The sequence below is a fragment of the Anser anser genome (assembly GCF_964211835.1).
Source record: "Anser anser genome assembly, chromosome: 4".
In the NCBI taxonomy this organism is placed as follows: Eukaryota; Metazoa; Chordata; class Aves; order Anseriformes; family Anatidae; genus Anser; species Anser anser.
The window spans coordinates 30,570,211-30,597,210 of NC_139724.1; the positions used below are offsets into that span (position 1 = coordinate 30,570,211).

The following is a 27,000-nucleotide window of genomic DNA, read 5'->3' on the forward strand; positions in this document are numbered from 1 at the left end:
AAGTCATAAATATAAACTTGAACCATTACGTGAAACTTTCTTAAGCGCACAGAAGTACCTCCGCTTTGAAATGTACCACACCTTATACCATATCATATCTTCCTATATTAAAAGCCGCATTTTATTACTTCCACCCTCAAAGTGAGTCACCATTTTATGCATGCAAAGCTAACAATTATTTTGCTCTGAATATGTTCCTCCTATTTTAAGAGCATCATGATTTTCTCCTACTCTCCGGCATGCCTTTCTGTATGACAGGAGGCAGTGACTACATGCCACCATGGGGACCGTGCTGGGCTCATCCTCTTCCTCAGAGTACCAATTGAGCTCCTCTGCATTCTGTCCAACTTCTACTCAGGACGTCATTAGGCGTGCCCTACTAAAGCAGGATGTTAGAAAATGAATATATTCTCAGAATATTTACTAGGGAATATTAGTCTTTAAGGTATATGTTAAAGGATAATTCTTTAACTTTTTTTTTAATGTGGTTATATGTGGAAAAAGTATACATGCAATAACGGGAAAGAAACATTAAAATATACGTTTGAAGTACAAGAGGAACTCTGGTTAGAAAGTTCCACTACACCGCTCATTTTAGAGCGAACCCATCAGTAAGCATTTTATAAGCAAGGTCTTCCACTGAAGGCCATTCAGCACTTTATGAAAGATTTACAAAGCCTGCACAGTGACTGGCTGAAGAACATCCACAGAAATATGAAATTTGAGAGCAATGGCGTAACATGGTTTTAAGCAATTCCCGATGAACAGTTCTATAGGCAATAAAGTGCCACTGCACGGTGGACATAGGACAACACAAAATACCACCTTTATGACATGCTTCCATTTTCTGAAATCGAAGAAACATGAACACTGATTCTTCAGCCTCTGAACATATGCCTCTGAACAATGCCTCTGAACAATGCCTCTCAGCACTTACTTGTAGAACCTGCTTTCTAATAAAATAATGTAATAAAAACCCCTGTAATACTATGAAAGGTGTTCTGTTTCTTGTAACCTCATGCTATTACTAGAAACATATCTTGTACCTGCTTACTAATGAAAGAATATAATAAACGTCATATTATAAAAATACAAGAAATACTATGCCTTAAGTCTTTGCTATTTTTCCTTATTCAAGATAAAAATTTTGAAGTTATATTGTACTAGAATAGCCTAGATTACAAACCCAGCATGCTTCAGTACCCTATCAAGTCATTAACATCTCATTTCACTAGTTTATGTAACTGTTTATTTTTCTATTAAACATCTGTAAATTTGTTTATGTTTTTAATAATATACTCAGATTTACAATATTTAATGACTAAAGGAAGAAATATTACTACTAATGGCGGGCATTCATCAGTGTGCTATTTATGTGCTATTTCAACATAATTCTCTCCCTAACCAAGAGAGACATCAAGGAAAAGATTTTTATGGTTCAGTGATTTAAAACACAGCAGTCAATCTAAGTAATTACTGAATAATAAAGTAACTTCTATTGATTCTGCCTAAAGACATGATGCAGGCTGACATGTCCACCACAGAGTTAAATTTAAAATAAAAGTTTAAGCCATGCACAGCTCAAATTAGGATGCGATTCCCATAGAAGCAGGATTTCCTTTATGTAGAGGTGGGATGGAAAACATTAAGGAGTATTGATGTTTTCTCTGCAAACTTCAGCGAGAGAAGAGTTAAGTGCTAAAACCAGATGAAAAAACCTTCCGACTTAAATTATGCAGTCTGTACGTAGTCACTTTATGCAAAAGTATCTCATGTATTTTAAATCTACTTATTTTCCTCAGTCAAATAGACACCTTTGTGTGAAACAGTGACTCAAAGCTCACAAAGACCTACTCCTAAAAGCATTTTTCATCTTGATTACAACACAAGACACAACCCCCGTTCTGGAAACACTGCATTCGTGCAATCTGTTGAGCAGATTATTTATATACAAAGCCCACAGCAGAATCTCTCTAACAACAACAACAAAAAGCAAAACAGCATTACGAGGACTTTTCAGGCAAGCTCCTCATACTTTTCCTGCACTCATAATTTGCTGCAGGTACTCCCCCATAAAACTATTTGGAGGCTTAAACCAGTGCAATGTGACCTGCTGGTCTCGGGGAGAGAGCGAGCGAGACATAGCGTGTGGGGGAACTTCATTTTGTTTCCTTTACAAAGCACACAATGCCTGCCACTTAATGTACATCTCATAGCTCTCAGCAGCTAATCCTATGAGCATTTAATGCATTGAACATAATTATCCTTTGCTTGAAGGACTGTTGGCTTCTGCACAGGCACAGAGGTGGTGAAATGTAAATGGGTATTTGGGGAATGGAGAAAAGCTCTCAGGGAAAACACTTTTCAAAGGAAAAGTATGAAATGCATCACTGACACACACCCATTCTTCTTTAACTTAACCTCATCTGTTGTAGAACCAGCTCTGTTGCTCTGTTAGTATTTGCTCTTTTTTTTTTTTTGGACAGCATTTGTGCAACAGATCCAAAATAGTGTTTTACATTCAAGCTTCTTTTTCAGGAAATTTGGCATAAGTATTGTTCCTTCAGCAAACACAAATGTATTGGCAACAACTCAATATTTAAAAAAAAAAGTATCATCAATGTATTTAAAGTGAGAGTGAACCAAGAATACAAAAGAAAAAATGCAGAATGGATTTGAACTAAAGCTTGAGGACATCGTTTTCAAAAGCTTTTCTCAGGTTCTTGACATTTGGAGCACAAAGCATCATAATGTATTTATAATGAGCAGCAGCAACTCTGCAAGATGAGAATTTTTTTTTTTAGATCTTTTTTCAGGAGTTTATTCACAAGTCTATCTCATTCAGAAAATACTTGGTAAAAGTGTAACTTCTTCAACTGGCAACAAAGGCTAATTGTGTACTTTTAAAATACCGACTCTGATGGTTGGAGTGGTCCCGCTGTGCAAGGATTCAATATCAAATGACTGTTTCCCAGCTGTTTTGACTGTGGATATACATTTAAGTATGGACAACTCTTTGAGCATGGAGAAACGTGTCCTGCAAAACGTTTCAGTCATGTTGCCTCACCTAGAGTTAAGAGCAAAGTTGATTTTGCCAACAACAACGCACTGTGTGCGATTTTTAAATCCCCTTCACCAAGAAGATCTGTTGTTGTCCTGTCTGCATCTTCAGCTTAATTCCTGCAAGACTTTTGGTCTGAAGCTGTCACCCAAACAGTGCAGCTGAAGTGAAGCTTTGCAGAATGGAGTAGGTAAGATTTTGCCAGGCTTCCTCCCGTATTTTTCATTAAGAGCAGTGGGTATTTTATATTGGCCAGTTTGTGCTGTTTCATAAAGCTTCTAAAGTTTACATCAGGTCCTATTTTTTGTCACCTTGAACAAGTGCTCAAATAGTAAAATGCAGAAACTCTAGTCTTATGCCTGCAGACTTGCAGAGACATAGCACACAACTCCTGGTGAGACAACCCAACCCACTGTCTCACCAAGCACTACTATTCCCAGAGTCTGTGCTGTGCAAAAATACTGAATAAAACTAGGAAGGGAATTCCTACCACGGAAATAATGAAAACTGACAGCCAAAGAGGCCCTTGAGCTGCAATTACAGACCACTCTGAGGCACCTTAGTTTTCTTCTGAAATATCTCAATGGTGGCAGAGTGGAAAACAAACCCAAAAAGTCACGAAAACCACAGTGTTCTACTTCTCTCCCTTGGCACAGTGAAGAAATACACTGTTCTGACAGAAACCATACTGCTCTACAGGTAAAACTGAGGGGGAACCGTACACCCATGACCATCAGGCAAAATGCTCTGAATATTTTTCAGAACCCAAGCAGCCTAGCTAGTGGTTTAGCAGGAACACGTACTCAGGTTGTACAGCAGTACATATCCTATTCTCAGGAACTCATACAAAGGTTTCTACTTCGCTGTGAACTCAGCTCAGCTACTGAATTTCAGCAAAAGCTCCCTGTTATTAAATAGCAATAGATGTGGAGGACAAAATTAATAAGCCCTAGCTTTGCAGAGATTTCTCTCCTGGGAATAATTGATTTCCATACTAATGTAATGCATGTTCCAGTTGATGATACTTCTAAATACTTGCTCTTGTGGCTGTTTTGATTTTTAATATATTAACTTCTGCTGCTGAACTGGAAACAATATGGCCCACTTTCAGGAGTTTTGGAGATCTGTAATGGCAAATTTTGAACTCTCTGACCTGTTACAAGTAACTATGGGAGAGGAAGGAACAGCAAACATGGTTACAAACTTTGCTTCCACAGGAAATCAGAAAAAGATTTATGTCTAAGGATGGAAAAGCATGAAAAGTTCAAGAACGTTTTACGTGTACACATATGTTTACAGGAAATGTTAATTCAAACATTTTCAAACAAGATGTTTTAAATCCTGCAGAACATTTTAAATAAATGATGGGATGCTCAAGTACACCTTGTATACAGACTCATTTCAGGTTTCTTATGCAGCGTTCTAAAAAGCACACGAGGGGCATACAAAAGAGCCATTACACCAGCAGAGGTAAAAACTGATGGCACCTGCTGCTGGATTTTATTTCCAGCTTTAAAGCACCACTCAGGATTGAAAACCACTACAGACAAGCAAAGAGTCTAGCCCAAAGCTAAGAACATCTATCTTGTGCACTTTTAAAATAGTTAAAGCAAAGACCCAGGATATGTGTACAATGTCAAGTGCTTAAGACTCCATCAGCAGGACTTTCTTACACCACGTGTTGCTTTTCTGTTTTATACCCAGTCACAAAGAAAACTGACAGATTAAGACCAAGCAGTAAATCTTTCTAAGCAGGGGCAAAAACGAAGAAGTTGATAACGATGGAGATGCATCACAAGCGTGCTGGCAAAGCCTGCTGGTAACAGGGCGCAATGAGGCACCATTGGTACAAAGGATGAGCGGGACATGTCCCTGAGAGCAGGATGACACCTACCTGGAGCATGAGAGTACTAGCATAAGAAGATGCTAGACCATGTACTTTGAGAACAACAAAACAATCTGTGAACTTATTTGTCAGAAATGACTGTGAAAATAATTCCAGTATGTAGCTGACCAGAGGGTGACTGAACTGTGAAGGCGATGCAGCAGAAAAAGAGCCTGATGAGATGGGTGCACGCAGCACCCAGAAATACAGGAGTGTGGGGCTCTTACCCAGGTCCCCCAGGAGACCTTAGCTGGAATACTGCACACATCCCCAGCTACAGGTTTCCAACTTGAAGTTATATACTTTAAGAGATTCAGAGAACTATCAGAGTTATCAAAAGAGGAAAAAAATAGTATTTGAGAAAGTGTAAGAGGAGCTTTTAGCATGCAGTTATTTAGCCTGAGCTGAGAAAGGAAATGATCACTACCCAGAAACAGGAAGGACTCAAACGAAACATTTAGAGCAAGAGACAATACAGGTGCAAAAACTAATGAGCAGAAAGTTGAAAGCTGCTGTCTATTGAACCTCAGACTCTCAAAACCACGCTCAAGGGGGGCTGTGGCACAGAAGGTTTTGAACTGAAGCTAGGCAAAGTTATGAATGCGCTGTGCAACAGCAGTGTGCAGTGGCACTGACCCAGAAAATCCCTTCCAGATCCATGTCACTCCTCCAAGCAGAAAAATCAGAGGCCAGCTTGGTTTGTCACACTTTCATTCAGAAACTGCCTAACCAAAGGAAGAAGAAAACCACAAAAGTCAACATGATTAACATTATAACATTTTAGATTTTTATTACTTGCAGCTTCTTGGTAAAGACAGCTGTATTCTGTATACTTGCAAGGAAAGTATTTTTACGTAAACATGCAAAAACTGGAGATTTCCATTTATACACAGCTTTATCTCTATAAAATACTGAATTAATTGAAACACATTTAACAAAGTTGACCTAAGAATTTGGAATTATTATTATTATTGGTTAAAACTTAATGTCTGCAGACATATCAATGCCACCCTTTCAGTTTTATCTACGTGATTATCTTTGCTTTACAATATGGATCATGAGAATATTTTTTTTCCCTAATATAGTTTTGCTTTTCACTAACTTAGGCAATAGGAGACAAACATACATAATTCTTCCACTAATGTCCATGTACAAATAAGAAACCATGTACTGAGACTACTTGTTTTGCATGTGCTTGCTCTACAATAAAGTTTCCTGTTTTCCTCATCTGACAAAGATTCACAGTTTCACAAAGATTCCCCCAAAGTAACTGAGGGATTGCAATATTACAAGATATGTATCTCAATGCACAAGTGGGCAAAGTACCTGTTAAGCCCTTTTTTTAAATAAGAATATTATGTGGCACTCTTTAATATAAAGCAGCAACGTATATTCCTATACTCACATTTCTGAGATTCCTAATCACACAATAGTGAGCACTATAAAACAATGATTCGAACCAAAATTTAAAAATTGTTTGAAAAAAGGAGACATAATTTTGCTTATGGGTACTAGCTTATTTTTAAAATAGGATGATTTTTAAAAGAAAGGTTGCTTAAGAACATATTAGAAAGAATACCCCTGAGATTAAGGTAAGGTTTCATATTTGCATTATGAAAGTAACACTTGTTACCTACTTGTGTCACTGTTTTTCTGATAATGTAAAAATAGCACAGCAGCAAGACAACTCAGATTATTTTTAAATGGCAAGTTTTCCCCTTTATACATGGCCAATGCTGCAAAATCCTAACAATGTTTTTACTCTGCCAATGTTTTTTTTTAATGCTGTGCTCACTGACTTGGCAAATAACTTTATTACTTATTTTATGAATTTTGAAATTGTAACAGTATTTATGCTATGGCAATACAATGGCAGAGAATGCTGCTGTAATACCCCCAGCCTTGCTTACATTTTCTCTCCTATGGTACCCAAAGAAAATAATGCAGTTTTTTCACCCTGACACAAACTTTTAAGACTGTATGTGATATCACGCAGTCCTAACCACCCTACAGTTTCTGTTCTGTTGCACAGAACAAGATTCCAGCTTCTTTGAACAACAGTGAACATTGAGGAATTTGGACAAAAGACCTCCTTGTGTGTGATGATCGTAGGGAAAGGGGACCAAAAATAAAGGACTACTTTTCTTCTTTTCTGGAGAGTCTTCAGGTGAGTGCAAAGGCGTTCCCAAAGGTGTTCCACTCCATTCAGGAGCCCCGTGCAGCAGTAGCTGTGCAGAGCCACTTGCATTTATTTACACAACTCAATAGAGACCCATTTTTTACATTAAGAGTACTTTCCACTGAATTTTGAAACATCTGGCAGAGCTTTTATTTATAGTCAATAAGTGTTATTCAAAACAGTAATATCAAATGTCAAGTTCAATTAGCCTTGTTTTCACCCAATGCTTCCAATGTCCACAACAACCCACTCACGAGATAATGGTTTCCCTACTGGCTTATACAACACAGCAAAACAAGAAGGAGCTTTATGGTGCCTGCGAAAACCAAGACTGCTTTAGAGCAAGGAGACAGTCAATTTAAGCATTGTGTTATTCCACTCAAAATGCTGACATTCAGAGGTGGCTTCCAGAAATGTATTTATTTGTGTCTGTACAGGCATACATACAAAGTTTAAATCAGCCTTTGTATTCCTTCCTTAGGTAAACAATACACTAAAAAAACAATCCATGTAGAAACTTATTTCATGGTATCAGTTGAATATATATTTCATTGCTGCCTATTTAGGAAGAGAATCAGATTGCCAAGCTGCAGAAAAATAAGAGAACACACAAATCATCTGGAAATACTAGGACTGAAGGCCATTCTGCAAATACAGTTAGTAACTTTAATCTTTTTTCTCCCATTTATCAGAAGATAAGCTGTAAAGACCCTGGATGTGTGCATGTACATCACCTGTTTCATTAGGTCACCTTGTAATAACCAGAGAATTGGAGAGTCAAATCCTAACCACTGATTTCTGACAGTGCCAGCATGGTCTTGGCTGTAACACCTCACATCACTGGAGACAAAGGAGGTTACTCTTTCATAACTGCGGTAGATGTTTTAGTCATTTACTATATTAACCATGTTATCTTTGCATGCTTAACTGAATAAAACCCCAGCTGAAACATCAAACCTCCACTTAAAAAAAAAATCCTATTACTCTAACTCAGGAATTCCTAAATTTAGTTTTCCCTGGGCACCATCATCACAGAAGGATTAGAAATGTGCAATACTAATGGAAGTGGCAGGTGTAGGAGTGACATTTATCTGTCTAAACAACCTCTTCCTTCAGCAGGAAGAGGCAGATAACTAGATTTTCTGTATACTACTGCTGACATGAACTCCACAGTTCATGAAACTGTGTTTTAGTATCCATTTATTTAGGAATACCAGCTGTATGCAGGAACCTTAGAAAATCTGCTAAACTGAGTTATCTGAAATCCTTTGCTCTGAAGTGCAAGAAATCTCTCAACTCCCCACAAAACTAAAAAGGTAATAGAGTAAATGTTAGTAACTAAAGGAACCTATTCTTTTGGAATTGAGCAAGACTGAACAGGACAGAACCCCCCCGAGTCAGACAACAAAAATTGTTTGTAGAAGTCATACACCAGCAGGCAAGGAGATGTACGCATACCATACGGACTTTTACAGTTATTAATAGAAACTAACACTGTTTTCATTTTAGCTTGTGTTTTATTCTGCTCCTACTGTTGTCAAAGCTTTACTTTTTAGCAAAAATTTAAAAAAAAATCCGTGGGCCATCATTTCCAGACAGAGTTAATTATTCAAATTACACTTCACAAACATTCCTAACTCCATAAATTCATTTTCCTTTTCCTCATGGTTCCTTAAAAGTGAAGAAAAAAAAAAACTTTCTCCATTATTCAACAATCTTTCAATAAAAGATCCTCTATATTCAACTTCTTATTCAAAGGCCAAAAAATCAGATGATAATCCACTGGTGGTGAGAGTCAAAACTGAAAATACAAACACACCAGGAAGGCATCCAGCTCTTTCCTGAGCGACCTGGAATAGCAGAGAGTTAATGCCTGCCAAGTATTTGGAAGGGTTTTTTTTTTTTTTTTTTTTTTTATTTTATTTCCTAGCTCATTATCAGGAGTAAATTAAGATTTAGAGGTCAAGCTGCACCCTGATCAGGGAAGAAACAAAGAGACACAGTACGATGAGAGTTTTGAGGTACTTTTAGCTGCTTATGTGTAATTTTAAAATAACAATAATCAAGAGCACAGAAAACCTAGTTGGGTTAAAATGAGAAGAGGGCTCATGGGTCCACAAACCTAGGATATAGTTAACTAAAAAATAATTCCCACAGTTTGGTTTATATTTCCCAAAATCTAGAATGATTATTACTTTCAATCACAACTGAATGCATCCAGCTTTCGGATATGATGCTTTCCACCACCCCAATTTCAAACCATTGAGATCCCACTCCCAGGATTAAATTGACGTTCCAGTACCCTTGCCACCTTCTCCCCTTCTGCCATGCCCTTGCAGAACATCCCACAGCAGCCCTTCCCGACACTCGTGCAACTCCTACAGCATTCAGAAGGTTGGCAGGTGCACAGCAGTGGTAGGAATTTAGGAAACAATGCTATGGATGGAGCCCTAAGAACACAATCCAGCTCCCATTTTCTTGGCTCTGCAGGACTAACAGCAGCACAGAACAGTAAAAGCCTATTTTTAACTATAAAGCAAGCCAACATGACTAAATACACAAAGGGAGCAGACCTACAGAATAGCACGACGTCATTTTCATGAAATCATTCTTCACGGAAGGGAAAAAAAAAAGCTTTAATCCATTTTTCTTACTTGCAAAGTCACAGTTTGGAGTCAAGCTGTAAGCTAATAAATCCTACCCAGTCAGTGTCCAAATGACCCAGTGCACAGCGCCTGTGCTTGTCAGAGAGCAAGCTGACAGACTTCTCAGATGAAACGAGGCAATATTTATAGAGCAAGTGAAAGAAATCGCAGATTGAGAAGTGTGAGCACAAGCACTGCTTATGGTCTGGGTTTCCAACGTGCTTCCCCTCCTGCTGTCCATACACTTGTGTAGATCAGGTGGCTGCCGTCACCGAGAAGATGCGTTACTGCTACCAAATCTTGGCAATGGTTTCACCTGGACACCAGTACCAAGAGAGCTAAGAAAAAAGATACCTACAGTTCACAAGTTAAAAGCACTATGTGGAGCTACATTTCACGACTGCAATAGCGCATTAACTTATTAGCAGATACTAAATGCAGCTATAATGGGATGCAAACAAGTGCAAAACATTACAGCTCGTGAGCCTGTTTTTCCTCTGTAAGGAAAAGAAACTGGCTCCTGAATCACATCAAAAAGCCCGGGCTGAAGAGAAGGCTAGTGTTAAACCCTTCTTCAGGTTCCCAGTCCAAATGAGAAGTGTCACCTCCATTACAAGCTGCAAATGCCATTCATGTATTCGAGCAGAGACATCTTCACATCACAGGGAAAATCTTCGCCTTTTGTCACATAGTTCAGAGCTTTCCGTTGTCATTTACAGTGGCTTGGTAAACCGGCACTCTGAAGACATTCCCAACTCAAGGAGGGACACCCACCCTCCCAGCCGCTACCTGCCACAAGGACCAGAAAGCAGAGCAACTGTGGAGCTCTGAAAGAGACCGAATTATTTGATACCTTTGTAAGGCACCCCAAACTGGCTTTGGGGGGAACAGCATATTACAGGAGAGATCAACTTGACTGCCTGTGACACAGGAGTCAGGAACAGCTGGAGAACTAGCCAGTCCAGCTGGTAGATTTAGCAGGCTGCTCCCCGTTCAGGAAAATCCTCCTTCACTTCTCATGAGAAGTGAACTAGATGTGCCAGTGTTTTGTGCTCCCGTGTTTGCAATGGAGACCCCAGATCACAAACAGATTCGTGCCCTTATTTTTTTTTTTTTCTGGCTTAAGGTTTAGACCAAGCAGAGCGTGCCAGCTCAGCTAAATACCACCAGGTTGGTTCACAGCAGTAAGCTTCCCATTGGTGCCCAGCACCACTCAGAAATGCAGAGGAAGCCTTTTGGCCAGAGGCTGACCCCCACTCTTGCATATCGCTATACCGCACTAGTCTAGGAGCTGTGTTCAGCATCTCAAGTGCAAGTTACAAACTACACCTACTCCAGATTTCATCCTGTCTTGCAGTTATTTCACCAAATACCACTGTCATGATGCTCATCTTTTCCAAGCAAGAAGTCAGACGAAAGCTCTCGTATCCAGTAAAACGTCTCAGCTATATTAGGAGCTATGCAGCAGCAGTATTTGGGTCAGGTGATATGTTAATATAAGGCTATTTACCTTCAACATCACCCACACAAAAGCTTTGCAATCTGCTGTCCTTCATCTACCCTCCTAATATCTCTCTATAAACACAGATTTAGGAAGGAATGACAAATGCTCCTATAAATTCCAGCTACTGGGCATAGGATCAGCTCTCCACAAACAACCCACTGAGCAGTGCTCAGATCAGATACCCCTTCGGTACAGTTTATTCTTCCTGCAGTTCTCTGCTGAATCATCACTGTATCAAAATGAACAGCAGGAAAAGAAAAAAAAAAAGACTGCTGGCAAGGTAACAGAATTGGAAGAACAACCAAGCATCCGCTACTGGGGAAGCGTACAAGTGTCACTTACATTTCATGGACAGATTGGCAGGTTAAGCACACCAAGGTTAGAATCGTAAGAAGCCTGCAGAGCTGCACAGGTCACCCCATGTTTGTCTTGCACTACAGCTACCAGACACTTCTAAATACAACACTGAAAAAGAGATGCGTCAGGTACAAGCAGCTTTAGTCAAGGGTAAATCTTGAGACATCTCATTTTTCTCAAACCCTTAACATTGCCTACACTCGTCGTGTAGGGCTTTCACAGCCAGTAGCACTTGTCGTCCACTGGTAATAAAGAATACTGGAAACATCGCTTCAGCATTACCCTGCAGAAACTCTTCAAATACACTACCATGATTTTTTTTTCCTAATAGTATTACTTCTATTCATTTTTAAATTCAGATAAAGCTAACAAGAATGCATCAGTTATAGTAAAAGAAAAGAAATAAAAGTTTATCTTTCAACTGTTGCATCTAGGATATCAAAAAATTAAAATCAGACTTTAAAATGATCCTGAAAATCCTGCATTCATTTCATATAAAAATCACACAAATGTGTATTCCTGAGAGGGCTAATAAAATTAGTTCAGCTTTCCAGACATCAAGGATGCTGTTAAGGACTAATTTGTAGCAATTTAAGGCCTAGAACACAACAAGGAATAAAAACGACCTAAAATAGGAATGTTGAAGAAAACCAAACTTCAAATAAACTGGAATTTTTATTTATTTATATATTACAAGTTTCTAGCATCAGCCTCATTTATTATCCCAGAGTGCTGATGGTCAGAACAGAGTTTCAATGTTTACCCAATTCCAGTTTACAAATTTGAGCATTAGGGAACCGTGCTTTTTAATTGCTAAATCATGTGCAGTGATCTTTTTGACACAGATAATTACTTCCCTGATTCTGCAGACAACCTGTAAAACCATCACGTACTGAAGGATTGTGCAGAAAAGCTTGAGGTCACCTTAGCGGCAGAGCAGAGAACACGAGACACTTCCCCTCGCTCGCGCATACCGGAGTAGTACCAGTGGCAATCACAATGCACAAACAAGCGCCACTACCAACAGCAGTTTCCAATTCTCCCATAAGCCACATAGTTCTTTGTATATCACGATTTGAGATTTCCTGTCTTAGATAATTAAAAATGAAGTTTCCAAAAATATAACTTACCCCATCTGGCCGAAATATTTTTACAGGTCTATTTGCTAAACTGTACAGACTACATCAACTGGAAATAGCTCAAGTCCAAGCACAAGTATCACTGAAAACTCTCCATCAAGCAAGGGAGCACCAATATTTTGCAGGTGGAAGATGCTTGAGATACAGAGGCACAGGATTTTCATAGCTGAATATGCCCGTTTCTTGTTGCAGTGGACTTCATGCCACTCTATTTGCACATTGCCTAGTTCCGATATTTTTAACCTACAATTCTTAACACAGCATTCCATTACCTTCTGCACTTTAGAGCTTCTATTATTCCGCTGAATTTATTAACTTGTAAAATCAGAAGCAAATCAATGGTACCTTCAGGGTTTTAAGGTCTTTTTGTTTTGTGTCTTTAGAGGTTTGGATTTTTTAATTATTTTTTAATTGCTGGGTATCATCAGCTCCCAATATTAGCTGGATTTTTAACATGCCTGAAGATAAGGCAGGAGTGCCTACAACTCAGTAATAACATACAGAATTAGTCAGTTGGTCTAAAATAACATTTCAGAAGGAGCTGACTTTCCTTTTCAGGTTCACATCTGTATTCTGGCTATAAATGACACCTTTCAGTGTGCACCATCATAAATATCACTTTATAAGCACTTTAACACAACCACTAGTTTTGGTCGCTTTGGAATGTAAAATGGAGCTGGTAATATTGATAGTGCTAGTTTTCCCATGCTCTTTTTGAACTTTTACCACTTTAGAAATGCCCAGAGAAGCAGTGGATGCCCCATCCCTGGAAGTGTTCACGTGATGGGGCTTTGGGTGACCTGGTCTGGTGAGACGTGTCCCTGCACATGGCAGGGGATTGGAACTGGACAGGCTTTAAGGTCACTTCCAACCTAAACCATTCTAAATTCTTTAAATTCTTTCCAAATTATAGATTTTCAATGCCAACCATCTATGCTGACCTGAAAATTTTCAGCTACTTCTTAAGAAGGCAGATTGTTTATATATTTATAAACAAAGAAGTGGCTGGAATTTTATATATTTCTACATATACACACACACACATATATATATACACACACACACACTTTAAAAATAAAATGTATGTTGTACTGTCCCCAAGGCCTTGAAACAGTCACAGAAAGATGGCACGACATCTCATATGTGCCAAAGATGTTTTCACTGCCATCTCCACAGGTCACTAATGCATTCACTGTCATTCATACGAAATGACCCAAATTTTGCCTATTATAAGCTTTTGAGAAAATTTGCAGTTAAATGCTGTCCTGAAGAACAGGAATTTATCCAGACTCTACTGCAGATCTCTGGTACAATGCCAGGCAAGTCACTTAAAATCAACCTTTCAGGCAATCATTAGACCATGGGTGCCTGAGCTGGGCCAAAACACAGAAAAGTCAGATAAAATCTGTAATTTGAGCACTAAGGCCAAGCTATACTGAGAAATAAGTATGTGAAGTTTTCTAAACTCTGTCCTTACTTTTTGCCAAAGATTTGCTTCAGCAGAACTATCTGAAAAATGAAGATAATGCCGCTCTGCACTGCTTCAATAAATCACATTAACACTGTCATTACAAACACCCCAAAAAGCCAGAGAAGGAAAAAATTAACGTTTCATCTTCTGAGTAGGACTTGATCAGTATGCCATAAACACAACCTGGCCACTTGAGCAATGAAGCTAACGCAAAATATCAAATAGAAACCAGAGCTATCTAACTTGAGATGAATCTTGTGGAAGAAAAATTGTACTTAAAATTAAAGATAACACACCTATGGAGAGGCAAAATAATTATTCCTAATCACATGAAAAATCCACAACTCTGTTATTGGTCTGCAGAGAGCAGAATATTTTTTATTCTAATTTACCAATGAAAGGGAAAGTAATAATCAGAAGGGTGCAAAATCGAAATCTTGTTTTTCAATAAGCAACAAAAATAGAGGTGTCTTAAAAAAAAAAGTATCAATTCCCAGTGTAACACAATTCATTAATATGAACAAACTCACAACCATCATCAGCTACAGAAGATAGCAAGGTTACTTCCAAGTTGAAGGTGTTTTTTCATACACATGTGAAAAAATTCATATAGTGTATTTATATTTTTCCAGGTATATTTAAAAAACATCCAGGTATGAGGTCAGCTCAGGTTGTTCAGCTTAGCGAGTGTAGCTACTTGATCACACCATTACACCCTTCTTCCCTGTGCTGCGTGATGCTCTCTGAAAGGACGAGCAACAATCCCGGGCTACCTTTACTGTTTGAGTTCTAACCCAATACTGACTATCCCTTCCAGAAACAAAAAGCCGTGCTTCTGTAAAGTTTTACATTTCTTAGGCAAGCATCCCAATCAACACCCTTTACGCACAACAAATTAAAGTAGCCATATTTGCACAACTACAACCCAAGACTCTTCCTCAAACACCACTCATTTCATCTCATTCCTGGGAGCGAGAGGGGCCCTAGCATGGGGTCACAAATCTTTGTGAACTAAAGCACTGCAACAGCGAGCCAAAGACTTGACTTATTGCTTTCAATATCTTTCAGTAATTCAAGACAGGTCAAGAACATCAAAAGACTGAAGTGGCTACACGATCCCTAAAGGAGAGTCACTGGGCTGTCAGTGAAACATACCCTTTATTTGCAGACTTTATTTCTATAATACCCAAAGTAAAAAAGTAACTTACCCTTTCTTACAGACTGTGCATAAGTGACTCCAAGGCACTGTGCAATTCGTGAGCTGTTAATCATTACACACTCGTGAAAGAACTATGCATCTCAAGTCACAATTTAAAAGCCATTATTCCTATCACTTTTTAATATTCTTTTTAATCGCGTTGAGTAAAGTTCCTACAAACAACACATACAAGGGGAAAGAAGGAATGAGACAAAGAACATTTTAGAAGGCCTGACTCTACCGTGGGGACCTTCTCTGCCATCTCCCCCCCCCAGCATCCCCTCACTCCCTGTTGCAGATGACGGTGGTTGTGTATCACAGAACATCACCCACGGAGCAACCACCACCTTCATACTGGCTGCTGCTTCAAACCCATCCGATTTATGGAAGACAAGGCATGTGGGACCTGTACACTTGATGGCTGCTGCTGATTTTTACTTCTTACATTGAACTATCTGGGAAGAGTAACGCTTTTTCCACTTCTTCCTCCCTCCATTCCATCCATGATGAACATAATGGCCATCCTGCATGCCATTTTTCACAGAACAGTAAACTTAACCCATATCCCGCACTGCCTACTAAACTAGTGTTAAATTAAGATTTAATAGCATTAGCTAAAATTGTTTCACAGAATTTTATGTGAAACCTAGCACAGGAGATTTTGCATTCATTTCCAGATTGTCCCAGCAAATCAAGCTGTGAGACCATAGGTGGGATGTCACAGAAGTAATTACGTCTCTTTTCTTGAGATCAGATCTGTCAGACATCAATAAGAGATTTAGGATTCTGGCAACATGCTAGCATGAAAATAACTTCTCAAAAATGATTAATCCAGTAAGTTTTCCTTTATGTCAAAGCAAGACAAATTCCATATACCTCAAAACTCTGAGCTTGCCTTCCCTCTCTACAAAGAATTGAGATTTTTCAGTCCCATTTTCCAAGCAAAAATCCTTTATCTGGAGAACAAGCATTGAGAGTTTCATTGCCAAAGTAGAGTTTTTCCCTGTGTCCTAACAGTTTCATTTTAAACTTCTATATAAACCCTTAACCATGGCTTTTGTTAATGCAAAATCTGCAGTTGTGTGCCAGCCCTATGTCATAATACTATTTCTTTATCTTATATATATGTTGACATACGAAAATTAGTTTATCGTAAGAAATAAAGTGATACTTTTATCTCTCCTCTTTCATTACTCTTATATTTTGGTCCACAGAGTGAAATTTATCTGTGATTTAATTAATTCAGAGTAATGCATCTAAAACACGTCAGACCTTGGAATGTAAAGTCTCTAATATACCAAGTTAACTTTTCCCTCATTTATAAGCTATTATTTCATATTAATCAGACTTTGTGTTAACCAGAATCAATGCAGATACTTTCATCAACCTTCTCTGGAGAGTAAAAAGAACAGGGAAAACAATAGATATGCAGCTTTCTCATTTTCTTTCAATTTGCAAATTTAGGCTATCCTATTCTATTTCAGCTTCTTCAGTACTTGAGTTTCAGGGAGGCAGGGTTTGTGTGCGCATTTTTTTTTTTTTTTTAGATTAAGTTCTAAATATTTCATGAACACCCAACGATTTGGTAACATGAACTGCTTTATACTTAAAATGTAATTAAGAAGAACTGAAAGGAAAAAAAACAGCCTACAACTAGAAACTATGATATGTCTGCTGCATGCACAAAAAATTTCACTAGACACCTTCTGAAATGTTTCTAGCTTATTTTCTGTATTTCTATACAAAATCAAAACTGAATTTGTAAAGAAAATGTTCCTCCTTTAAAAAGTTCCTGCTATCACATCTTTCCAATATTTACAATTGTTAGTTGTATATGCTGAACATACTGCCCACATTCCCATGCACACTCGAGTACATACCCTCTATGCACAGAATGTAGAGAGGTTTTCAAGAAACTGCAAATTATATCAAACCATATAAAATCTACCATATAAACGTGTTAACTATGTGATAGGAACCTGTACTTCTAGAATCTTTTTATAAAGTAAAATGTAAATTTCTAATTTCTGACACCTGAGGCCTTGTTAAATAATGTTTGCTGTTCTGCTTATGAATGCATTTTTCACAAACAATAAACATGGACAGCCTATGGGATTAAAGCATGACAAAGGTGTAGCTGACTCATGGGATCAATTATAAAGCATCACTACTTATGCCTTTTGTTCATGCAGTGTTTTACTAACAGTTTCTGCATTTTCAGCATAAGTCTATCACAGATGTTCAACGCCATGCTACAAGGCAACAGCACACCAGCACCATACATTATACAGAATAAATCTACTCTTATCACCAACTACAATTAAATCACTTGTTATACAGCTCAAATATTTCTTTAAAGTTTTAACAAATGCATACAGATTTTAACCGAACGCTCACAGCTGCTTGACCAAGGAAAGTATGTCAGTATTTTCTGAGTACATTTTTAACATTCAAAAAACCTACAGAGTTGCCTTTTCTAAGCTAAAAACGATCTTAATCACAGTCACAGATTCTAATGCCACCTCAGGTACTGCTTTCCGTCAAAACCCCACTATTAAATTCAGAAATCAGGAGAAGTACACGAGGAAGACGACAAGCAGTTTCAATTTCCATGCAGCTCGCTCGTGACAGGTTATTGATAGAACAAACAGAATTTGCAATACTTACTGAATGTTTCTCCTGCTGGCCCATAACTCCATGGTTAGCCGGGATTGCAAGTGGTTTCATAATGAAGAAACAGAAGCTGAACTGAATTTACACATCATGTACCAATTTCTTATGGATGGCAAGTCACCCTCTACAGCATTAAATTAAGAAGAGGAGGAGGGGGGAAAACCAGGCTGGAGCTAAAAGTGTCACTACTGGTAAGCTCAAAAACCCCCTCACACTTGTAGTGCAGAGAAGCAATCCAAACGACAGCGTTAGTCTCCATTTTTGTAACACTGAAAGTCTAAGCATGTCAGGATGCAGAGAGCCTGATGAAGCCCTACATATCCAGCATTCATCCAGGGGAACAGAACTGTTCCCCGAGACTGAGGAATGGGAAGAAAAGAAAAAGGAGGAAAAAAGCTAAAATGGCTGACTGCACAGAGACTCCCTCAAAAAGGCTTAATACAGTATTATATTAGTCAGGGTGCAGGAACCAGCCTCCAGCATTCAGCCGAGCATTGTTAATACTCCTGTTTCATTTGCAACCACACACACTCGCACACGCAGCCTCCCCCCGCCACCGCCACCCTCCACTCCCCCAAAATCAGGGCAGCGCACGCGAACAGGGACCTCCTCCCCTGGCTGCTAATGATGCTGACAGAGTAGTGACCAGTGATCTCTGTTCCACTCAGCTAACCAAGTTTGCACAATTAATCTCAGCAGCGTGACACTGATGGACATTTAATTTTTATGACGCCCGCTCCTCACAATCGAGACGAGCCCGTCTACTGCCAAGAGAGTCAGAAACAGAAATACAGCACAGTCACACACGCATAGAAACCCAGAGAATCATGAGTCTGAATGCAATACGCCAATATAATTACGTTATTGTGCTTACTTTGGAAGACCATGGCTGCAGGCAGTTGGCATAGCAACGCACAAGGAAAGCCATTTCCTGGGTAGAAAGAATGCTTCCTTTTCTAAATAAAAAATTCCTCTTAGGATACAAACGGCATTGCTGCTTCCTGCAGAAAGCAAAGACACTGTAGTCTGTCTCTTAACCTGCACAGGCACACTCAATGCAGTCCTAGTGATGTAAGTGCATTTCTCGCTCGCTCTCTCCCTCCCTCCCTCTCCCTTTATCCACCGAAATATTCAAGTCAAATGGAAGACATTCCTTGAGGCTCGCCCCCTCCGATACTTAACCATTTCACTCATTAAGGTAGAGGTGGACAATGCAGAGAAAACAACAAGCGCTTGCCTGTATAGTATCAGCCTCTGAAGATCGGATCAGCCCCAGAGGGGAGGGATGCACTCGCGGCTGGCTCCTGAGGGTACCGCTGGAGCCAGGGCAGGAGCAAGGACCAACATTTACCTCCACAAACCCTGTGCTGATCAGGACTTTTCATGAAGATGAGGGTAAAGCAGAACGTTTGACATCACCTCCACTTTTTTCCCCACCCAAAAGAGTGCTGCTGCTGAGCTGTAAACACTGTTATCAAGTATTTATAAACAGTGCGCTTGATGAGTGCTTGCAAATTTTCAGCTGCTTCACTGCTAGGCAGGCCACAGATATCCACAGACTGTGGCCCCTAAATGTTCCGAACCTTTTAAAATGCCATTTAAAGTCTTTCCTAATACAGATCTTGCTTCTCCGCATACACTGACTATGCAAACCCCCCTAAAATCAAAAGGGGATGCAAGATCTGGAAGAGGCTGACATACATAGGGCTTTTACAATACACACACCCTGCCTGCAACCATATCTTAAACTGGGAAATTTCCCCGATCCCTCCCATTTTCAGGACTCCTCCACAGCATTTCAGTGGCAGCACCACACTGCAGAGGAGCTCAAAGGCAGCGGGCCGAGCTTGGGAAGAGGCTGGCAGCCAGCTGTGGAGGGCCGCACCTGAGGGGCACGGGGAGTCCACCATGGCAGGCAGGAGCAGGCCTCCCACCCACCAGGCCCCAGCATTAGATAGAGCCCTCCTCTCAGCACCTTCACCTCACGTTCTTTAAAACCAGTCACCATCTGTGCTAAAAACGACTTCAAAGTCTTTTTTTTTTTTTTTTAAACAATAGTTGGGGGGGACTTAACAGTCGTTACACAGGCATAAACACGAACACTACGTAACACAATCTGCAGCTGCCTTTCGCCAAAATAACACATCCACTAATAATTAGTTTGTTACACAGCGATTTCTTTCTATACTGACAGTGATTGCTAGTAAACGAGGCTATAAAAATTAGTGAAACTAATCTGGTCTTTTTTTTTGCACAGTTATTCCAAGGACACCACTACACACGCTATAAACTCAACATATTTATGTTTATGAGAGTTTAATGACACTTGTGACCTTGGTTTTCTAGTATATTCTAAAAGGTTTCTTTTAAACATAAATTATTCTTTAAATGACAAAAATCAGAATCTTTAAAGTCTTTGTGATGTGCCAGTGCAACTAACAGGTGATTTTTAAACATTACATTATGCTTAAGCCTCGTAAAACCACGAAATGCTGAGCACCATCAATTCTCTGCCAAAGTCCTGACCAGAAATAGCAGAAGTTATTTGCTGCAGGTAACTCAGACAAAACCTGTCTAGTACAAAACTAAAAATACTTGTAGTTAACAGAGTTAACAGTTAAAACCCTCTCAATTTGGTGGCTTTACAGTTAACATCTTGAGCAGAATTTGTGTTTGGTGTTTTAAGCTCATGTCACGAAGAAGTGAATTTCTGCCAAGATAGAAGTGTCTTGCAGGCGTAGGAAGGCAACACACCACTTTCTGGACTCCGTTATGTCCTTAACTGAGCTACAAACGCTTATCTTACCCTGCATCAGTTGGTATTTCCAAGCAAAATCTAGCCTAGGTATCAGTGGCATAAGCCTTGAAGAACAACATGAAAGCATGAACAAAAACCTAAAAACGGCAACAAAAGAGACAGAGCACTTCCAGGTGGCAATACCCTGACATGCTGCCTTACTACTTGTGCTGGTCACTACCATCCATCTCTACTCTGCTGTCAGAAAACTAAGTGAATACTTCATATAACAAACACAAAATGTAGAGCAATCTAACAGTCTGTTTGATGTTCATGTGAATCAGACTGATGAAGACTTGGTGATTTTCCAGAATAAAAAATAAATAAATAAATAAATAAAACTCTCTTCATTCAGAATGTGAAAAGTGATATTTATGTAATTAGGTATAGAAAACACCACTCAAGCAATTTGTGAGTCAAAACAATTTCAAGAAATAAATGTTTGATTCCATTCCCCTATTCCTTCCTCCTCAGTTGCTACCACTTCCATCACTTTTCAAGTACAGAGGTGCAATGTGATCAGGTGTACTTTCCATTATCAGTTCAAAAAATAATTACATATAAATTATACTTCATTAAAAAATTAATAAAGCAGAAGCTCAATGAATCTTTGTACCTTCCAGAATGAATGAATGCAATGTAAATCAGTCAGAGACACTAGAAAAAATGTATCCTGGAAAGTTTGTCATAAACAAGTACGAATAGTTACTATAAAACCTAAAGACAACCTTACGCTCATATGTATTTCAAAACTCACGTATGAACTCCTTGCTTAGACTTAAAGTTTGAAAAGAGCAAAAAGCTTTTTGCGAATGATTTTAGGTGACTGAAGTGAGATGCTAGTAAACCAGACCTGCAATAAATGGACATGACTGGCTATCCCCAACAACTTTCAAATTATTCTATGTATAAGAAAGATGGCATCTCCTCCTGAGCCTCACGAAAAATGCAAAATAAGTAAATAAATAAAATCCTTACAAATAACTACAAATGTTAGGATATCCTTGGACAGAACTCAGGATTCATAAACAATAGTTCTGAATTTAAGGTAGAAATAGATACAGACCTCAACAGAATGTACCAGCTGACTAATGCCTCTCAACTATTTTACATTGCAGAATGTCACCTCTCACAGACATTATTCTCCTAAATGGTGACAACAGTGCTTGGAGTATTAAACCGGTTTAGGCTAATGAAAAATGCTGCAACAATAGATTACCGCAAATCTTCAATTTCAAGTCATTTTAAAGCACAACTATTTACAAGAGTATTTAAAATTTTATACAGATTGCATACACATAAAACATTATTTTCCTGAAGTATCTCAAAACCAGAAGATATTAGCATATTTTCCCCCTTCCTTTAAAGGCAACATAAAGTAACATAAATGAGTTTCCTTCAATATCCTTCTTCAAAATCTAAGGCAAAAGACAGCAAAACACTCTAGGGTCATCAAATTTACTGTCACATTGTGACTCCAGTAGCTAGAAAACTGAAAATAAATACATTAATAAACTTCAAAGAGCTACAAAATAAAAAGAATAAGGCACAAAACCCACAATCATTATGTGTGCTTCCAAAACATTCTTAACAAAAGGACTATTTCACAGATACTACACATGGTGTAGGTAGACTACAAACACCTAAACCAAAGGGTGCAAAAGGATAATTTTGAAGAAGGTAAGGCAGAAGATGCCATCTTCACTATCCCACACCACCACCTCCTTCTCATGGAAAGGAACAAACATTTATATCTGTTCTTTAAGTTCAGGGCTGCTGGACACGAGACTGTTTAGTTCCCAGGAGCGTGCTTCTGAATTTTATAATGTTGATGCTCTTTCCTTTCCACTATCCTGATGAGAGAGTCTGCTAAATAACAATCTGAGGCTCCCACTGGATTTAAAGATACCAACTGAAACCAATAAACCCAAAACAATAGCTCACTCCGGGTGACACAATACATTTAAATGCCCCATACAATACAAAAGTCTTATCCTAGTGTATTTAGGCAAATTTACTGCCAGTAATTTAAATTGCCAGCCACATGACCCAATTTCACAGGGCCAAGTTCCTGTTTATCAGCATGAGACAGACATCTGATCGTACCGACACACCTGACCTATTTGCATTCCCTCTAGAACTCTGAGAACTTTAAATAAAACTCTGTTGCATAAAGGAAAATTACCCCATTTATTGTCCAAGGTGAATTATTATGACTAAAATACCACTTCGCTGATAAACCAACAGCATTTATCAAATTAACTTTTTAGTTGCTAAAACTGTGGCATCAACATCATTACACTGATGTTCACCACACCACTGGCAACACCAGAGCAACAGTTACAGCGGACCGATGTGTGCTGTTTTGATAACACATTTACTCATGTTACAGACCATTTGAACTAATGCCCTTCTGTTGAGCTGTTGCTGCAGATGAACCTATAATCCGGATCTTTAAAATAATGACAAGCCCGGAGCAGGCAGGCTGGTGCCTCAGCTGGGTGGATGTGCCGCAGACTGCCAGTCTTCCCTGTGACTGCAGACTGACTTGTCACCTTCTGTGCACAGCTCTGGCGGCCGGAAAGCAAAGTTTCTGTTTGCTCCTGCTTTGAGATCGATGGCACGCAAGTTATAAAATTCTTTTAAAATACTTGCCATCAAATTGTCCCTTCTGACATGTGACAATTACGTTAGAACAGACATGAAGGAAAACCATAGCTGATGGATACTCATCCGAAACGTGGCACAGTGTCCCATTTTCAGAGCATCAAAATCACCTTACAAAGCCTACTTGAGCAAAGGCCCAGCACTGTAACAGAGCACAGAGAAACTTTTCTCTAGACACTATATTTAATTACTCTTTAATTCTATATATATATTTTAAAAAAAAAGAACACATTTTGTTTTCCTACAACATTATGGTCTCATGTGTTAAGTCTTATTTATAAGATGGAAAATATTTTTATCGTGCATCTTTGCAAAGTCACTTTATAATGTGATGGTTAACTAATTTACCTGTTTTTCATAAGGCAAAGGGTTATTGGTTACATAAGCCTGAAGTTTAATGCAGTTAACACAGCTTTAAAAGCAAGTTATCATTCTTTAATGCTAAGAATTAGACACTGAAATTTGAGGTATTAATGACTCCAATTGGCAGAACTGTTACAGATTAGTTTCCTTAATTGTTTCAGTACTTTAGGAGTGGAAAATGTAGTCTGATGGTACAGTTGAAGTTTTTCTCACTGTTCACAAAAATTTCTCACTTTGGTGTAAGAGTTTAAAATAACGTTAATCAAATCAAAGAACAAGAAAATGTGCCTTCTGCTTTTAAACTGTGAAAAAAAAAGGCATGAAAACAAAAAAGCAAACACTCTTCCAAGGTCAAGAATGATGACACGCAGCTGGCAAGGCCCCTTTTTCAGGTCTAAACAATACCTTGACATCCATACCTGCTTGGGCAGAGGTTCACTACTGAGATACAAATCTCCTTACTAGCTCGGTGGAAAAAAAAAAAACAAACCAACAAATCAGAGAAAAACCTCGTATCATTGTGTCCATACCAATTTCACAGCAGGAATTCCAGGGACACGGGTTCATTTACATGGGGTGACCCCAAAATTTCATACTGTTCTTTGTGCAGGAAAACTTTACTGAAGACAGATAATTGTATACCTCTTTCACATGTATCCTACCGCTGCATCATTAAAGGTAAGAACAAACCTCAGGGATTTTTCTGAGGTCAGTTAACTGCCCAAATTCTAGCCCATTATGTTCTTTACCAGCCCCATTGGGTCCCGTAACAGTTATTTACAACAAGCTGGCGTGTTCGAACTGCTGTGATGCTTCTTCTGGCACGGAATTCAATGCATCGGAGACCACCAGGGCAGGGGAACAATTATTTAATGTTCTGGTATTAAACACTAATGGATTAAAACCAAACAAAACCCAGATTTTTTTTTCCCAATCTCCTCTAAATACTAGCTGTTTATTGCGGTAGGGTTTTTTTGTTTCTTTGTTGTTGCTCGTTCCGAGATTTTGGCAGGTTATTCCTGCCAATAACCAGTAGAAGGTTATTTTTCCTTTAAGCAAACTGTTTTCTAACACTTTTCCTTGCATTTACTTAGAAGCTTTAAAAGAAAATCTGAAACTCTCATCACTGTGTTCTCAAGGTGCAAACATATACTGAACTGGCCAAAAAAGATCAGTTTTCTGCTAGGTTTCCAGATCCCCCAATAATGGAAGTCATGTGTCATTTTTGCTGCCATATGCGATGTCAAGTCCTTTCTGTCCATCCTCCTGTTTTTGGACATCTCCTGAGGTAACTAACTACGTATTGCTGGCATTTTAAGGAAGTTGAACTTTGAAAGGGCTAGGTGCTGTAACAGAGGATTTCCATTCACTTCAATTATCTGTTAGAAGGAAATAAGTTTTGTTTTTGTCTCCAGCCACAGTTTTATCCAGGGAGAATCTCCCTGGAGCCTACTCCAGGGGTTCCCAATTAAAATCAACACTAAAAAACACAGTTTAGCAGCATAAGATCACTTTCTTTTTGGAGAACTCTCTTCTCGTGTCCTGCATATCCTCCCTTGTGTAATATACACCACGCACTATCATACCCTGAGAGCTCTGTGCTCTAGCAACTGTATAGAAACATTTATCCAGATCTTTCACTTACATCAGTAACAAACACCATACAACTTCAACTGTCCCTTATTTTTAAGAAATAATTGTTGAAATGACCCAAATTATTTTAAGAGAGAAAAAGTCAAAAAACATTACACCTTTCAAACAGAGACCTAAGTATAAATTTCTATGAAACATCCTTCTCCCCCCCCACCCCACCCCCAATTAAATCAGGGAGCCAACTACCATCAATTGATAGAGGTCCTATTTTGCCAATTTAAGACTACATTTTTCCCCTTGCAACTTTAAGATCAATTACATGAATATAGAAGTGCTAAATAAAATTAGGTGCACCTACCAGGTCGGGTCTCTCCAATAATTCAGTTATAATAATTCTACATTGTTTTGTATCTGGAGAATAATATCAGAAGACATGACAGTGTGCTTACTTTTAAGATCATCTTTTCTGTCCCATAGATCATTGCAGATTTTAAAACCTGTTAGCTGCAAGCCTTTGTATTCTTATTACAGCATTCAAAAGAGGAATGAACGACTGGTGAGGAATATAACTTAGTGAGTGACGGGAAAAGGTAAGATATTTTACATTTTAGCATGCGCATACACACACATGTATATACAAATAAAGCAAAATAGTGCAAGAGCACAATCAGTGTATTTTTATGCCAGCCATATCAACAATACACATAACACTGCCAGCTGCTCCAGGTGTACGTCAAAACTACACTATCTGAAAATTCAAAGATAATTAAGACTAACTGCTACAGAATAAAGCCCAACTCCCAAAATTCATTACTAACTTGCAACATAATATTAACACTTTACCTAGACCTTTAAAAAAAGCAACAACAGTTGTTTGGTTTTTTTCATTATACGAAATATTCCATCAGAAATGTGTAAATTCCAGAAATTAAAAAAAAAGAAAAAGAAAAGAGTGCTCAAGCTCTTTTCTAACACCTTAGTTCCTCAGTGACCTGAGGACGGCTACGTTAGCTCATTACTACCGCAGTGAAGGAAACACAAAGAATTTACACACAAACCTTGTAACAAATTCAAGGTAACTGCCTACCTCGTTTTATTAAGAAGTTAGCTGCCCTAAACTGGGCTGTCATGTAGTAAGAGGAAATACGAGCATGGACAATAGCACTTAACCTTACCTAGGTTAAGGACTAGCCAGGGCCCTAATGTACACATCCACTGAATAAAGAAAAAAGGTTTCAGATTTCAAATATTTTACCTCAGACTTTTTAATGTTTAAATAATGTAATCACTTCCACCTTCTTCCTAACTAGCTCCTTTAGGCAAGACAAAACTTTGCTTAAATTTTAAAATTAAGGCTACCTGGAAAGAGTGATGTACATTGCTGCATCTTCATTAGCAGCTGTGACAGCAACTTGAAAGAAGCCTTGTATCTGCAACTTGAGCTGCTTAGTATCAGCTAGGAGCTTAG

At 38.7% G+C, this 27,000-nt stretch overlaps 1 protein-coding gene across 9 annotated transcripts in view; it reads right to left on the reverse strand.

The window, feature by feature from the left end:
• RAPGEF2 (Rap guanine nucleotide exchange factor 2) overlaps window positions 1-27,000 on the reverse strand; it is a 184,704-nt gene that overhangs the window by 50,044 nt on the left and 107,660 nt on the right. The window contains exon 1 of one of the 9 annotated variants that reach the window (XM_083832691.1): window positions 18,107-25,747. The exons of 6 other annotated variants lie outside the window; for them this stretch is intronic. In XM_083832691.1, the coding sequence (XP_083688817.1) occupies window positions 18,107-18,166 (60 nt within the window). In that variant the 5' untranslated portion in view covers window positions 18,167-25,747. Of the gene's footprint in view, window positions 1-15,449; window positions 18,080-18,106; window positions 25,749-27,000 lie in introns of those variants that run through there. 2 more of the 9 variants (XM_083832690.1, XM_083832692.1) reach the window with 2 other exon arrangements.